This window comes from Populus euphratica, unplaced genomic scaffold (assembly GCF_000495115.2).
Source record: "Populus euphratica unplaced genomic scaffold, PopEup_1.0 scaffold81.1, whole genome shotgun sequence".
NCBI lineage: Eukaryota > Viridiplantae > Streptophyta > Magnoliopsida > Malpighiales > Salicaceae > Populus > Populus euphratica.
This window is the reverse complement of record NW_011499945.1, coordinates 535,202-551,390: the sequence shown is the minus strand read 5'-3', so window position 1 is coordinate 551,390 and position 16,189 is coordinate 535,202. Positions and strand designations below refer to the sequence as shown.

Sequence of the window (16,189 nt, the reverse complement as noted above, 5' to 3'; positions counted from 1 at the left end):
TATTATTTTTTTATCTTATTTTGTTATGATGTATTTAATAGATTGCAAATTGAGATATAATATTTATCTTTTTTTGAAAAAAAAAATTTTATCATGCTATTCTAATTACTTTAAAAAAAAAAATTGATTTATGTATTGTTGTTTAGTACTTTTTTTTATCTAATTATAATAAAGTCAACTTATATAACTAGTCGGATCTACAATTCAAGCCATATATTTTTCTTTATTAAAAAAAAACACACAATTATAGCAACTAAATATTATTTTTTATATAAAAAAATAGTCCAACACCGAGGCAATCGGTAACTGTACTTTCTAAGTTACAAAATAGGACGACAATGTTTTTCAATAGAAATGAGTAAAATACACCTTCAAGTAATTATATAAATTGCTCTGAGCCTCTTTCTACTCGCTCAATGAACTTCTGAACTGAAGTGTGCTGGTCGTGAACGATCATCAAATTCTTTGATGGTTCCATATGCACATCTTCACTAAATGCTTCATTCAAAAAGGCATTAGAGACATCTATCTAATGGTGGAAAATTGAATTGGGTGTGTACTGTGGAGGGTTCATAGGCTATGTTCCTGCTGCCTGGTGGTGGTGTAAATATGCTTCATCCGTGAGAGCGCACGACTTTGGAATCATCACACTGGTCCGTTCTGAAATCTACTACCGGATCATGGAGGCGTTTTCCAAACCTAAAGACATTCGTGGTGGCGTGCTGGTGTTTCTAAAGCGGCTGCCTTATCGATTGAACATAGACCCAACCTTAGACGGCTAAGGTGCCGTCCAATTTCCATTAATCTCATTGCCTAAGCTCACGTTATGCTCTATGCTCTACCGGTAACTTGTAACTTCAGTTATGGTCTGCTTCCACCTGAAAAGCTAGGGATACATGAAAACAAACTACCACCTCGGAGGTTGGCAGCTAGCGCAGAATCTCAAATCTGGAAATTGCAGCAAGATTCAGGGATTATTCGTCGTCTAATGACAATATGAGTTCTCAGGGGCTGGGATTATTCGAGAGTTTAAACGACCTTAGGCACATCAATGGCAAAACACAGACAGCATAGAGCAACACAGCCGTCTCGGTAACTTTCACAAGAGAAAAAAAAAAAAAAAGTATTTGCAGATATAGAAAAGAAATAGAAACCACAAATCCCTGCCTGTCTGGTTATAAGTACAGACCCGTCCTCATCGATGCACTCTGTCATGCCTTAATGGTCACACAGCACAAGCAGCGTGCAGATGGCTTTATCGCAGAAGTGCACCATTCGGAACCTGGAGAAGCATTAGGATCATACAAAAGAGTACGATAACCTGGCTCCTCCTCCAGCGAGAATAATAGAAGTTTTCCATCAAGGATTCCAAACCGGAAATCAATGATCGAGTTCCCAGTCAACGGAACTGCTACCGTTTTCCATGAACTGTCCTCTGGATTGAATATTGATAATTTCCGCTGGTTCTTCCACTCCATACAGAAGAGCTTCTTTCCCAGAACAGCATGGGCAGTAACCATCACACGACCATTCTTCATTTCATACCAGGTGTGCTTCTCTGGATTGTACACCTCCACAAACCTCGAATTGCCTATAGTGAAGGTTGACCTTCCTCCCATGACATAAAGCTTGCCCTCAAAGCCACAGGCAAAGCAACCCCATCTTGGGCCGCGAAGACTTTCTATCAGGGTCCATCTGCCAGTCTCAGGATCATACATCTCAACACTGGAGAGACTATTTCTATCTGTTCCATACCCCCCAGCAGCATAAACCTTACCATTAACCTCTGCACAGGCAAAATCATACCGAGCAACATTCATGCTTGACAATTTGCTCCAACTGCAATTACAAGAAAAATGTTTCAATGGAGAGTTCCAACTATAGAAAGGTAATGCATTATAAAAATCAGAGCACAGACAGACAAAGCACCGCAAAAGGAGATAACGGACCATTTGGCCCAACTAGTATTCTGGGACCAGGTACATGCCATCCGCCCAGGGCCTGCCTACATTTACAGTGTAAATCTCAGACTGAAGTCTGCAGAGGTGGCCTCAAACGAAATCGTTGCTGTAACAGTGCTCGGAAATAAATTTAATATGTGACTGGCCCTTAACCCTGACATGAATTATATCAACTTCTTTGGTGCGTCCCACTTCTACAGTTACTTTAATTAGAACAGCCAGATAAAGGTGACGTATCTCATTTTCAAGCACATGAAAAAGGCTCGGTAAATTGTACAAGTTTCATGTTTGATTTGAACAGGCAGCTTCTCCAAACAATCAATAAAATTACGACCCTGTTTACATATCTGTGTGCCCGTGTGCGTGTGGAGGGTCCCAGTTCACAAGGTTACAGAAATGACTATAGGCTTCATTTAGACTTCCTTGTGAGCCAAACATTTCATAAACCCACCCAACTAAGATTTCAGAAATATCAAACAAAAAGATTTTGCCTCCTAGCTAGCAAACTGGAACAATCCACTAGGCCGAGATGTCAGTTTCAGAGAAAAAAATCCAAATCAATCTGACAATAATTCCAAGAGGTAGAGAGAGATTCCCATGCTTGACAGAAAACAAACCTGTTGAGGTAACAATCATATTCGTAAACATCTGCTGAGGCAGTGCCAGTCCCTTCAATCACTGAATAGCCAGCCATGACAAGAAGCTTTCCGTTTAGAACAACTACTCCAAACCCAGCCTTTGTAGAACCAGGCATAGGTGGAAGAAGCTGACGTTTGAGTCCCAAACGATCCAAAACCACCCAGTGGCTTTCTTTTCCTTCAGAATCCATAGTTAGTACAAAAAGCCATTCTTCAAGCAAGCCAGCTAATTTTCGCACTGTGATGAACTCTTTGGTTTTAAGAAACGACCTCCATTTCTTGCAAACAGCACCCATAGCTGGGAGGTAGCGGCGAGGAACAAGTGCAAGGCAATACTTTGCCACATCATCAGGCAATCCAGGTAGAATGGAGCTATCAATATCATCAGAACCCCCGGAAGCTACTAGAAGGTTGCTTTTTGAATAGACTTGATGATTTTCATGGGTAATCAAAGTGGAGAAAGACATGCTTGTGTCTAAGAATCTCTTCTTACTCGTAAAACCAGACATTTTCTATAATTGAACGGAGATGTAGATGATTCATGTAGTTTATTATATCTCCCTAGAATCTAGCAGAACCTTGGAAACAATGAATTAGTACTTGATTAAATAAATTCACATTAACTATCCCCTATAGGGATTTTAAGAGAAAAGAGCATGGAAGAAGCTGCAGATCGAATCACTTGAGCGGTAAATGCCAAGGGTTTCCTGTGTCTTGCCCAGTTTGATTCCATACAAAAAGTTCTTCTCTTGTAGCAGTTTCTTTCAGATGTTTTATGTGGAGTTTTTTGTAAGCCTTAAAAATAGTCTCTTCTCCCAAACATTTCCCAAATCCCTGCGGATGAAGAGGAGAAAAAACACTTAAAACACAACATTCATCCATGGAATCAAAAGTTCGAAATCCAAGTACAAGCATATCTATATTTTTACATACCTGTCAAGACTCAGGAACCATAAAACTTAGGAAGCCTCAGCCTGCTGCGACTTCAACTGTTATTGAAGTTGATAATTAATTACCTGGATCGCATGAAAAGAACATTAGTTCATTAAAAAATTACCGAATATGAGCTATTATAGTGAATAAAAGATGATAATAATCAGCACCTAAAACCAAGCTTCTCAATGCAAACACCACACTCGAAACAAGCAGGTTTGATTTGAAAATAAAAATCTACACCGGACCCCTGATTTCTACAGAATCACAGTAACCAATCATTCAGTCATGAAAGAAAAGAAAAATTAACAAACAGGAGATATATTTAGGCAGTATGAACAGAGATCTAAATATACATCGTTAATTGCCGAAAACCCACAAAGGAGAAGCTTAAAGATCAAGGTCAATAGCTAGAAGATGATAAATACAGAGCATGAATTAAAAGCAAACCAAAGAATTCAAATCCTAGAGTAAACTCACAGAAGAACGGAGAGATGGCAATAAACAGGACATGCAGAGAGTGAAAATGGGGTGACGAAAACAGGTTATCATTACCTTACGTTAATAAATTATAACAGGATACCACAACTTAGAATGAGAAAGAAGACAGGCAATAAAACATCATCAGGATTAAACAAAAGAAAAACTATGATGGATACTAATGCTGACAGATCGAAGCCAAGAAAACTGGAGCCAGAAGTTTATGTAAACAGTTGTTAAGACTGAGAGAGAGAATTAACCTGGCTAAGAAAGGAAAAAATAGGAAATTCGCGCGGAGAAGTGGACAGGGGAGCTGGTGTGGATACAGAGATTTGGTCTTTGAGAAAGAAGCAAGAAATGAGGCTTTTTATAGAGACACGCCCGGATTGCCAGTTTTGAAGATAAAACTGACAGGGCTCCACCACGTCAGGATTAGATTTCTGATTTCTATTCCTCGGAGTGAATGCCACCGGTAAGTATCCATAAAGGACAGCTACTATTCTTTAGTATTATTACGATGTTTCTGACTGATTATTACATGGATTTCTTTTTAAATGTGTCCTAAGACCATGTGTTATTTAGATTTTATCATTAAGCTTGTCAGATTTTTGGATTTTCTTACACTACTAGCTGCGTGAATCTCTTGTATCTGCTGAAAATAGGATAACTAACTCTTAACCCACATGTATTATTAGATTAATATTGAATATAAAAAAATAAAAAAGTGTTCAAAGGAGCAGATAAAGGATTTTTATATTTTGATTTTGATTTTAATTTTTTAATATTAAAAAAATTATTTATTTTGAATGCATTCAATTGATATGAATTTAGTTTATTTTTGAAATAGTTGAACAAAACTCAATTGATTTCTTATTAAAAATTAATTGTGTTAATGGTTGATTTTTTATTTAAAAAATATTATTTTTTTATTTTTAAAATATTATTTTTTATACTCATATATTAAAAAAATCTAAAAATATTATATATATATAAAAAAAAATATGTGCTGGTAATTTGATGTGAGGTCATTGCCAGTTGCCGCTAAAGTCTGATAAGAGAGAGATAGAGACGACTGACCGATGACGCTTTGTATGGCATCATCATTTTCACCCTAGATTCCTTTGCTGGCCACAGGATATCTGTTACCTTCTGTTCAAATTTCTCACCAACCACAACGGCATTTCATAAAAATTTAAATTTTTTATTTAAAATTATTTTCATTTTTTTATTGCTTTAACATACTAATATTAAAATAATGTTTAAGAAAATAAAAATAGTAATATTATTTTAATCTATTTTTCAACAAAAAGAATTGTAAAATAATCGTTAATATAAGTCCAAACGCGCCGTACTAGGAGATAAATACTGGTGGACTTGGACAAGAGAGAACAAGCTGCAGTGGTGTTGAAGTGTCGAGGACCACGACTAGGATTTGTGGTATCGTCGGCTAAAGCTGTTAATTTAAGTGGGATCCATCATCATCCATGGACGTTATACTTAGTTGAATGCACCCTACGGAGGTTGCACTTTTCAACGTCAGTGACGACGTGTCTGGTCAAGGATTAATTTCGCAATGCGGTAAGCTGGATGTATTGTCTGAATGTCTAGATTTTGCTAGGGGGGTCTGTGGCTTCTACCTTAATGGTCATGGACACAGGACAAGTCCATGTAATAACAACATTGTGGTTGATAAATCAACTGGCGGCTACGAATCGGGGACAGATACCTTTGTGTTTTCATTTTCAATTTTCGTGCATATCTTAGGGTTTATTCGTGGTTGTATTTTAAAAAAATAACTTTTTTAAATTTTTTTAGTTTTAAATTATTTTAATATACCAGTATTAAAAATATTATTTCAATATATTAGTACTTATAAACACCTCTTAACATGATTAGGTGCAATTAATCCATGGTATATTTTTTAATTACAATCTACTGGTGTCTGACTTTGGAAAGCTACCTTTGTTGCTGCGTAGTCCAAAAAATAATTTTCAACTTTTTTTATTTTGGAAGACTTAATTCCTATTCCAAGGGTTTGTCACTTGTCAATTGGTTAGTTTTTTCAACGCTGTTAGGTTATCGTCAAAACTGCTGGAACTAGAGGTGCGCTGGCGGCGGGGGGTAAATAGATTGAATTTAAGACTATCTTTTTTTATTTTAAAAATGCTTTTAAAAAGAATTTAAAATTGTTTATATTTTTTTTTTGTTTCAAATTAAGTTCTTTATATATGTTTTTAAGTTATTTTGATGTAATAATGTAAAAAATAAAATAAAAAATTATTTTAATATATTTTAAAAAATATATTATTAAATATAATCTATTTATCGAGGTCAAATTGTGGAGTGGAGTAGAAGTTGACGGCTGGAACATGGGCTTTTCCTATCTCCTAATATTGAATCTTGGGGAAGAAGGGGGAAATAACGTGGAATACTAGTTGGTGACTCTCTTGGCCTCCCCGTTAGGTAGCTTATTTTTTTATTTTCTGTATTTTCGAGGAAAGAGAGAGCAGCATGCGTGGCATGTAAACTGTAGACCCCATCACTGGATCAAGGACTAAATATTTAGCTCCATTGACGGGGTCTCTGGTGCGACTATTACAAAGTTGGTGCAATATGAAAAAAACAAGAACTCGACTTTTTTTCTTCAACAACTCTATAAAGGGTATGATGAGCAACAAGTCCATTCATTGTTCACCTGAAATTTAATGTCATAGTTTTAAAATTATATAATAATAGAGAAAATCACTTTATTTTATCGTTAACAAAGAAGACAAAGATGATAAAATACATCAACTATTACCAAAATAAAAATATAAAAAACTATTTTTTTTAACAATAAAGGTATTCCCCGATCCATTTGTTTGTTAACCCATCTAAGTTTCTCCTCAAATAATTTTAAGAACGTATTTCTCACATTGATTTGGCGTAATAAAAGAATTTAAACATTGATTGCAAAATTTGAATTTGTAAAACTAAGTAAAAGAAGAAATCGTGTGTGGATAGATGACGAAATATTTTGTAAATTTTATTTTTTTTCATTGTGAATTTAGTTCTTTTTAAAAGAAAAATAAAGAAAAATAAAATAAAATCATGTAGAGATATATAGGATATTTTATGCCAACTTGTAGGGTTTTTTATACTTGTTTTAGCCATAACCATTAGGTATTTTTGCTAGTAGTATCATGTATAAGTTTTGTGCATGTTTTCATTTTATTTATAATAACTATTATTATAGATGTTTGGATATATTAACCTCAATTGCTATAAAAATGTTATATGCTGGTTAAAATGGTCTAAGTTAATCTTTTTTTTTTTATAAGAATCAATACGATCTTTATAAGATTATTTCTATAAATGAAAGTTAATGGGATCTAGATAGAACATCTTCTTATTAATAGGATCTCAAGTGCTTGAATCAATCAAAATTTTAATTTTATCTGAACTATTTATTTTGAAATGATATCTATATTGTTCATAAATATTTATTTTTTATATATAATTTAATTCATAACAAATTTCACATTAAACCCATAAATACTTATATTTTTAAGTTGTGTCAAGATCATTAGAATTTTATCTTAGAGTGAAATTGTTGTCGTCATATGCATCTTAATTAATTCTTTAAAATATTGAGGTCAGCAATTAAATAAATTTTAAGTGGATTTGAAATTTATAATACTTAAATTAATAATTTTTAATAAATAAACCTAAAATCTAATCTTATACCTGTCAAGATTTATCAAGATCCTTCTTGGAAGCTGAGTGATTGCAATATAAATCGCATTCCTCGTGAAGGTAATTAATTAATGGATAAGATTGGACATTGTCAAATTGGTGTATAGAAAGCTATGCGAGCTATTTCTCATGGTTAATTTCTTAAGGAACCGTCCGCACCGTCCAACATGCCAAGCTACAGAGATTATAAGATATGAAAGAATATGGGCAGGGGTTGAATTAAGTGAACGACTCTAATATATATATATATATATATATATGTGTGATTTAATAAAGAAGGCTCGGACGAATCTAATTCTTTTTGAAAAATCTGATAAGGCACTGACAGGCCGTGAACAGCTAACCCCTTGATGTTCCAAGAGGATGGTTCCTTGCAGCCATGTGTCTGAGAAGGGATATTGTTTGTTGCTTCATAAACCGACCAAAACATGTCGTCACCCTCCACAACGACTTTAATAATTCGCTAACTTGAAAAAAAAAAGAAAAAAAAAAAGAAAAGAAAAGGTTGTAGCGGCTGGAGCTTAGAGGAGGAACACGAGAGTCGAATTGCTGTAGCTTTCGTAAAGGGACATCTTCGCATATTCTTATATATATATTTTTAATTTCTAGTTGTTCGTATTCTTTTTTTTCTTTTTTCTATCCACTTGAAGATTTTTGCCCCTTCAAATTACACTTTCTTGGCTTTGCTTACAAGTCATTTCACTTTGTTTTTTTTAATTATTATTTTTATGTGAGGTAAAGGTAATTGAATTTTTTAACATGTATAAAATATAATTTAAATAAAAAAATAATTGTTACATGCAATGTATTTGCCAATAAATGAGAGTCACCTATGTCTTCTAGGTGGTATATCGTCCAACCTTTGAACACTGCCTTCTAAGAAGGCATTAGGTGTATCTTACTGTTCCCATTATTATAGTGCATAGCGTGTATCTAGATGAGAGGCAATTGAGTTCCATCTTATTTACAATATATTTGATTTTGAATTCTTTATTAAATTTATTTTTTTATTTTTTATTTGATTTTTATATTAAGTTTGATTTTCATTATGTTGGTTTGTTATTTTTTTATCTTTTTTTTAATTGAATAATTTTTTTAATTTTATCCCTCACATTTTAATTTTATTTTTTTGTCAAGTTTAGTCCTTATTCTTTTCAATTCTATTTTTTTCTTTTTGATCCTTTTTTATGTTGAATTTATTTTTTTTATTTTATCTCTAATTATTTTAGATGGTTGGGAATTATTTTGTTTTTACAATTCTTTGGCAATACGTCATTGTTGATTTTTTTTTCTTTTTATTTGTTATTGATATTTTTTTCCTAATAATATTATTAAATTAGTTGAGTTTATTAAACTCAATTGAGTTAATAACCATAATCTTTTTTTCTAATAACACTTGCATTGTCTTGGGTTTTTTTTTCCAACCACCTATCTAATATGTCACTTCATTAACTAAGATTTTATTTTCTAGTTCAGGAATAAAATATATTTTTGACCAACTGAGAGGAAATTATTGGTTTCTCTCCTCTTTATCAAAAAAATTCCACATGTGACTTTATAGAGAAGCTTGAAGCCAATTGTAGTGGGTGTAAAGCACAAGAAAATGGGTTCAAGAATATGAAGTTGACGCAATATCTTGGAAATAATTTTTTGAATGAGAAATGAGGAAGGAATTGGGATGGAAAGTCAATATTTGGAACCACAATATTGCGTATAGGAACGGACCACATGCGGCTCAATTGTCAACCGAAGGATCTATAGCAAGGAGCCCAGTTGGGCTTATGAAAAAATGACAGCGTGCTGTGCTGTGCTGTGGAATAGAAACAAAGGTCGTCATGGCATTGAATATTGCTGAAGCAGCTCCGAGCTTCTTTAGCAAAAGCTGAATAAAGGCCACACCTTAAACGCTCATCTGATGATGGCCAAATTTTGCAGCTATTGCCGTTTAAAGAACTTTTTGTCCTCTTGAGTTTATCCTATGAAAGCACCCACTCAGTCTTTCTGAAACATAAGACGCGTCCTACGGCTTTATTCAATTTTGCTCCGATTGTATTGATTTGCTGCAAGTCTTGTTGAAATCATTTTAAACTAATCACCGCGTATAGCAAACCCATTCACCACTCGTTTTCCTTCATATAGAGCGTTGAAGGGATGTTATCTGTGTCTCTTCCAGGCTGGCTGAATTTTTGGACCAAATAGCTGTTGTTAGGCTGGTAGCACATAATTTATTGTCGGCTTTTAGGTCTCATATTCCAATTTCCAGCCCGATGAAGGTTTAAAACTCTCCTATCCTGCTTCGAGCTACAAACTCAATCGACCATCTATATCAGAGGGGCCAAAGGAAAAGGTCCGGCTAGTTGCGTAAAATTTTGAAGAAAGCTTTGCCGAAAGATTTGCCGAAGTTGACATAACTCTGGCTGCCAGGAAGAACATGGCAGGTTCATCACGACAAAACAAGGACGAATGGTTAAACACAAATTGACCACAAGAGAAGCCAAAAATTAAAGGGAAGCATCCCCTACCACTATCTGGGCAAAAATCTCATCTCACGTCACCCAAAGCTGCAGTCTACGGTTCTCCACTGTTATTTACTTGAAGACCCTTTACTTATCATCCAGTCATACCATATAAACCACCGTGATCCCCCGAAAGATTAAAAGAAATGAGCATTAGCACTAGTTCCATCAATTAAACAATGTTCACCCAAGCAAAAGAACAATGGATCATAGACGGGGAATTAGTTTCTTATTTTAATTTTAGTATCATTTTCCCTTCAGAAAATTATACTTGTCAATAATCATACATTTTCAACAAAACACGGCAGCATTTCTTAAAATTATGCCGGATAACATAAATTCAGAGAAAGAACGAAAGCTGTTCAAAGTGCTAAATTAGTGTGTATAACAAATTGTGATGTACTGTAAACATTGTGATCTAATTTAAAATTTTGAAGTCAAGAGTTGGATGTCAATAGCAAGAAAAGGAAAAACAAATAGAAGAGCAATATCATAATTCTTTCCAGCGGAAAATACCAGACCAGATAGAAGGCATATGACTCAACCTACAATTATAAGATCAATTTCTTCACAAATGAAGCTCTAAAGGGGCAGTATATGAAGTTAACTAGAATCAAACAATTGCAACTCTACTTTGTTCATTGATATAATGCAATGCTTTGTTTCTTCGTTCCTGTTAATAGCTTCAACAGTAAACCCTTTCCTCAAGATTCTTTAACTGAGAATTGTATCAAATGCACGCTTTGCTGCTTTCTTGATAGTGGAGTGAAAATTTACTCATCCATAAAACTAGAATTGAAAGAATTATATACCTCGCTTTTATCACCAGCATTCTCACTTAATAATCAACTCAATTCTATTTAATAGAAGCAACAGTCTATAGTATTACTTATCAACAAAAACAACAAACCATCATAAAAAGGCCAATCCGCTTCATCCAGAACATAAGCAGGATACATTTCCCGTCTCACTACAAGCATCTGTCTCGTGTAACACCCATTTCAGGCCACTGGATAAAACAATGTCTTATCATTTTTATAAAATTTTAGCAATTACCTTCCCAAAATCCAACGGACAAGAAACACCTGCACACACAGGAATTTGCATTCCGTGACCAGTAAGATGAATTTGTTCTAGTTCTCGAAATTCAGTACTCTTAACAATGGCTATCCATTCTAATAATCAGATTAACCAGCTGCTGTCACTCTGAAAAACCAACAAGAAAACAAGCATAAAAGAAGTTAAAAAAACTAACTGAAACTCGAATGGCATTGTCTAAAAGGCATAAAATTTATAGCAAAACAAAGTTATTCTAGCAACCAATTCATCCCATAACGTTTCATTCCATCCATTAAATGGAAGATTTAAAAACCCTAGCAAACAAATGCTTAGACTAAAAAACCAGTCAAAATTAACAAAACCAACCTACTTCTTGGACGATTTCTTCTTGTCATTGGAAACCACAGCCTTCCGTGGCTTAGGGTGCTTCTCAGCTTCGCTTGGGTCCAACCACTTGAGAGGATGGCGGTTGAAGAAGAGCCAATTAGGGACAGTAACCAGTGCGGTGAAAACCACTCCACCGGCGTAAATTAGCATCATCATTCGAAACGATCCTATTATATAACCTGTAGCTAAAGCAGCCGCCGCGAAAACCAACAGAAGTATCTGCATCCATAGCTCCGCTTGTTTCTGTCCTTGCCAATCCATCTAACCACCAAAAATTACAACGACCACCCAAACATAATAATTCAATTTAATTAACACCCCAAAACCCTAGATCATAATTAAGGAATTAACGAAAGGATTGAAGTAATAATTCTAAACGCAGATCACATGGTAAAGGAGAGAGAGAGAGGAAGAATCTTACCGAGAAAGCTAGAGAGATGATTTGATCTGCAAAATTGAGATATACTGACAGAAGACTAACTATGTTATCAAAACCGTGCGATCAGACTCATGGACGCTATGATTAACGGTGGAGACTAGGATACACACCTTTTAGTTTTTTTTTTTTTTTAAGTAACAGTTGGTGTGAGGCCAGCTTATATCTAATTTCATTAATTTTTTTGAGGTTTTGAAATTAATAATTAGATAATTTTATAATAATTTTATAATTTATAATATTCAAATTAGTAATTTTTTAAAAATAAATTAAAAAATTAAACAGCTCAAATTAGTGTTGTAAAATCCCTTTTAATTTTTCTTGTTATTATTATGATTTTTTATATGTAAATAAAAAATTATGTTGTATTATATTTTTATTTTTATGATGAAAATAAATTATTACTGAAAAATTAATTTTTATATTTATCATAAATAAGGGTAAATAAATTCAATTGTAAAGAATAAATATAAAATTAAACATTGTTAAAATTAAGTTTTTAACCGGTTCTTATTAAATTACTAATTAATCTATATTTTTAAATGAATTATGTTGATTTTTATTTTTTTTAATATTTTAAAACCCCACTAGTTCTAGCTTTTTAACGGCTAGATTTTAAAACTATAAAGCATATTTAAAAAACAAATCATCGACATCTTATATTCAATATTTTAATTTTTAAATCACATTTATATTTATAATATTTACCATATGTAGGTTATCTATTAGTGTAACACTACACAGACAATATTTTTTAAATGGAACTTTCAGTATAATAGAGATTTACCCCTAGGGGAGCCCTTCCAGAAATTCTAGAAGGCCTAGGCCAAGCCCAGGCCCGTGTAGGGTTTGCAAATAGTTTTGAGCCGGCAATAGAGGCTCCTAAGTTAGCACCTTACTAGCCGCGTCATTGCACAGAGCCCAGAGATAAAACTTTTGTAGCCCATGCGACATTTTGTAGTCCATGTCGCCTCGCACAACGCTTTCTATTTGATGGAGGACATCTTGTAGAGAGGTTCATCGTTCTATGCAAATTCTATACTTTTTTATTACATTTGTTATGTAAAAAATATTTTTCATATGTTTTATAAAAAAAAATTATAATTAATATTCAAAATTAATTTATTTATTAGAAAATATTATAATTTCATGAAGTTATATAAAATATTTTATAAATAATAATTCATTTTAAATATAATTTAACTATTCTAATCATTAATTATGTCTCATCATACCATTATTACTATTATCTCACGATCACCAATTACTATAATCTCATAACCATCTTTTCTTTCATCGTAATCACAACCACCTCATTATCTTCACTACTTGCATCACTATTTTATTTTTTATTTTATTTTGCTATTTTTTATCATTTTTTTCTATAACTATTTTCTTTTTTTATTATTCATCATCATTTTTTTCATTACCATTATTCTTGAAAAATATTTTATAGAATTTTTCTTTTGTGATTTTTTATGCAAAATAAATAGATTTAATGGCAAATGACTTGTTCTCATTTTAGCCTTTTTCCCAAATGTTTCGGGTTCTTCTTAGACGATGCATTGCTAAAATGTGAAATCCCCCATCCCTTGGTTCTTGCAGCTTAGGGGTGTATTTCGAAATGATGCGAGGTTAGATTTTCTGGGAGATACAATTTATTTAATCACAAGACATATCTCACTGAAAACTATAAAATATAATTTTTTTTTATACCAACTCATAAAAACAAAATTCAAACCCACCTCACCTCCCTTCTAAACCAAAGCTTTTAAATATAGCTTACTGGTTGATCCGACTTTATTAATTTTAATTAGATTAATGAATTTTAACTAATAACCCTAATTGGGTTATTGATCTGATCAGATCGGATCTTGTCGGATCACTATATCAATCTACTATATTAACTGATTTTTTAATTTTTTTTATTGTTTTATAAATTCTGTTCAATTTATATTTTGAATTGACCAATTTAATCAAACCAAAATTTAAAATTATGTTCTAAAAGCACACAAGTAAAGCAAATTATCTAGGGATGTCAAATTATTTAGGGATGTTTGTAATTGAGACTGGGAAATATTTTTGAAAAAAATTGTTTTAAATTAAATTTTTTTGTTATTTTAAAATTGTTTTGATATACTAAAATGAAAAATAAATTTTAAAAAATTAAAAATATTATTTTAATATATTTTAAATTTAAAAACACTTAAAAAACACATTAACACAGTAACAAATAAGCTCTCACCATCATCTCAGTGTTCTTGGTACAGCTGTTGGCTTCACTAACTTCTAGTAGCTCGCCATTAATGATGTCCGTCCTTTGCCTCCCATCGACTGTTACAAGCAATAGCCTGCTCGTGATTTTGGTTCCACCCTCTAGCACCATTCAAATAACTGTAATGAACCCAGTTTCCACTTGCTGGGATTTCATTTGTCAAGCAGTCATCAGCAACAGAAGAATTGCCATTTCTATTGGATGAGTTTTTCTTGCTTAGTTCTTAGTTAAGATTAATGCTGCTTTCTTGATTCTGAAACCAGCCTCAACGGGTAATGTGAGAAGGCACAAAGGAAAAAAAAAAAAAAAAAGAGACTATCCAGTTGCCTGGATCGGAGATTCTTGTTTCTTTTACGGTGGGAGTTAGAAAGGTTTCATTACATAATGTTGGTTTAGTCACAAGCAACCATCTTTTTTTTTCATCTGCAGAACAATTACAGAAATATTAGCACCAGAGGTGAAGCTGCTGCTTCATCCAGCCAAAAAGAAACAGAGAGTAGCACAATGGAACCATGCATAGCACCTCTTCCCAATTTTTTGGCAGGACTGATACGCATTTTCCTTTAGGAATGACGAAACCCTTATAACAAGTGATTGAGATTTGAGAACAACCAGCAACCATGGATTCCCAGGTTTCAAATGGGTCACAGGATTCACATAAACTGCAGCCAATCCGGACATTTATTTTTGGTATCAAAATACAGGACATGAAAATCCTTCAGCAACACACGTCTTAATTACATATCAATAACAGGAAAGACATCCACTATCTTCACACACATGCAACAAACATCTTACATCGCATGCTTATTACAGCAGAAAGCCCATATAAAACCACATACAAGGTACGCTTGCCTGCTTAAGCTCTGCGGCACACATCTGTATCGCAGATCCATCCTTCCTTTCCCTTTTCACTTCCAGTATCTTCATCTTCTTTCAAAGCACACTTAGGGTGAAGATCAAAGTCACATTGTTTGCAATAGAAAGACCACCTATGTCCTGTTTCACGACAGCCATGGCAAATATATGCTACGCGTTTAGTACGAATCAGCTCATGCTCGGTATGAAGTTCGTGTTTCACTTTCTCTGGCCACCCCTTTGCCTTTTCCTCAAGCTCCTCCAATTGCTTTAGATGTTCCTCGGTAAATGGAAAAGCATCTGCCCCGTAAGCTGTCAAGTGCATCCGAGCTTCTTTGGTAATGGTCCGGCCACTTGGGCCAATCGCTACAGCTGCAGGGATGCCTTCAATTTTGAATTTCCGACCCAGGATTTGTTTCCTTTCATCACCAAATGGAAGGGCTAACCAAGGCATTTCTGAATAGAACTCGTCAAAGGTGGATTGATCGCTGTCACTTGAGATGAAGATCACCTCAAATGCATTGTCTTTTGCTTTAATTGTGTGGTATGCTTCAATTAGCTTGGGTAAAAAGGCACGACAAGGAGGGCACCATTGAGCTGAGAAGTAAAGAAGAATGTTCTTTCCAACTAGATCAGACACTCGGACCTAATCAAGAGGAAACCATTTGAATGATAAAAATACCTTTGCTAATGAATTCAATTCGAGATAATAAGCAAGTTATTAAGAGTAATGCAATAACGACATACGATGTTAGCACAGAACAAAAAAATTACCTTGGATCCACTTTTGTCCATCACAAAATCATTTTCCCCGTTAACCAAAACTGACTCAAGCGTCTGCGATTCCAGTTTTGCCTTTTCAATTGCAGCTAGCTCGTCAAGCTTTTTCGGTGTAAATGGGTAGGCTTCAA

At 33.8% G+C, this 16,189-nt stretch overlaps 3 protein-coding genes and 1 long non-coding RNA gene across 7 annotated transcripts in view; 1 reads left to right on the top strand and 3 right to left on the bottom strand.

Moving 5' to 3' along the window:
* Nucleotides 1-1,021: 1,021 nt before the first annotated feature.
* On the bottom strand, nucleotides 1,022-4,460 carry LOC105137465 (F-box/kelch-repeat protein At1g67480-like). 4 transcript variants are annotated; one of them, XM_011043205.1, is made up of 5 exons: nucleotides 4,088-4,460; nucleotides 3,703-3,789; nucleotides 3,533-3,615; nucleotides 2,579-3,433; nucleotides 1,022-1,839 (listed from the first exon to the last, which is right to left on the bottom strand). In XM_011043205.1, the coding sequence occupies exons 4-5, from the start codon at nucleotides 3,106-3,108 to the stop codon at nucleotides 1,212-1,214; spliced, it is 1,158 nt and encodes a 385-aa protein (XP_011041507.1). In that variant the 5' UTR covers nucleotides 3,109-3,433; nucleotides 3,533-3,615; nucleotides 3,703-3,789; nucleotides 4,088-4,460; the 3' UTR covers nucleotides 1,022-1,211. The 4 variants fall into 4 exon arrangements, with proteins under 4 accessions (XP_011041507.1, XP_011041508.1, XP_011041510.1 ...); XM_011043206.1 differs by having other exon boundaries at nucleotides 4,273-4,460; XM_011043208.1 differs by lacking the exon at nucleotides 3,703-3,789.
* Nucleotides 4,461-10,275: 5,815 nt separating this feature from the next.
* LOC105137462 (uncharacterized) lies at nucleotides 10,276-11,505 on the top strand. Its single transcript, XR_844589.1, has 2 exons — nucleotides 10,276-10,384; nucleotides 10,421-11,505. It is a non-coding gene; the product is annotated as an uncharacterized LOC105137462 (long non-coding RNA).
* LOC105137463 (probable signal peptidase complex subunit 1) lies at nucleotides 11,102-12,241 on the bottom strand. Its single transcript, XM_011043204.1, has 3 exons — nucleotides 12,131-12,241; nucleotides 11,693-11,970; nucleotides 11,102-11,469 (listed from the first exon to the last, which is right to left on the bottom strand). Exons 2-3 carry the CDS (start codon nucleotides 11,968-11,970, stop codon nucleotides 11,451-11,453), a joined length of 297 nt encoding a protein of 98 aa, XP_011041506.1. The 5' UTR covers nucleotides 12,131-12,241; the 3' UTR covers nucleotides 11,102-11,450.
* A 2,741-nt stretch (nucleotides 12,242-14,982) lies between these two features.
* The window catches only part of LOC105137513 (probable nucleoredoxin 1), a 3,199-nt gene continuing 1,992 nt past the window's right edge, over nucleotides 14,983-16,189 (bottom strand). The window contains exons 2-3 of the mRNA XM_011043277.1: nucleotides 16,053-16,183; nucleotides 14,983-15,924 (exon numbers count right to left, since the gene is read on the bottom strand). Of these exons, the coding sequence (XP_011041579.1) occupies nucleotides 15,280-15,924; nucleotides 16,053-16,183 (776 nt within the window). The 3' untranslated portion in view covers nucleotides 14,983-15,279. The remainder of the gene's footprint in view (nucleotides 15,925-16,052; nucleotides 16,184-16,189) is intronic.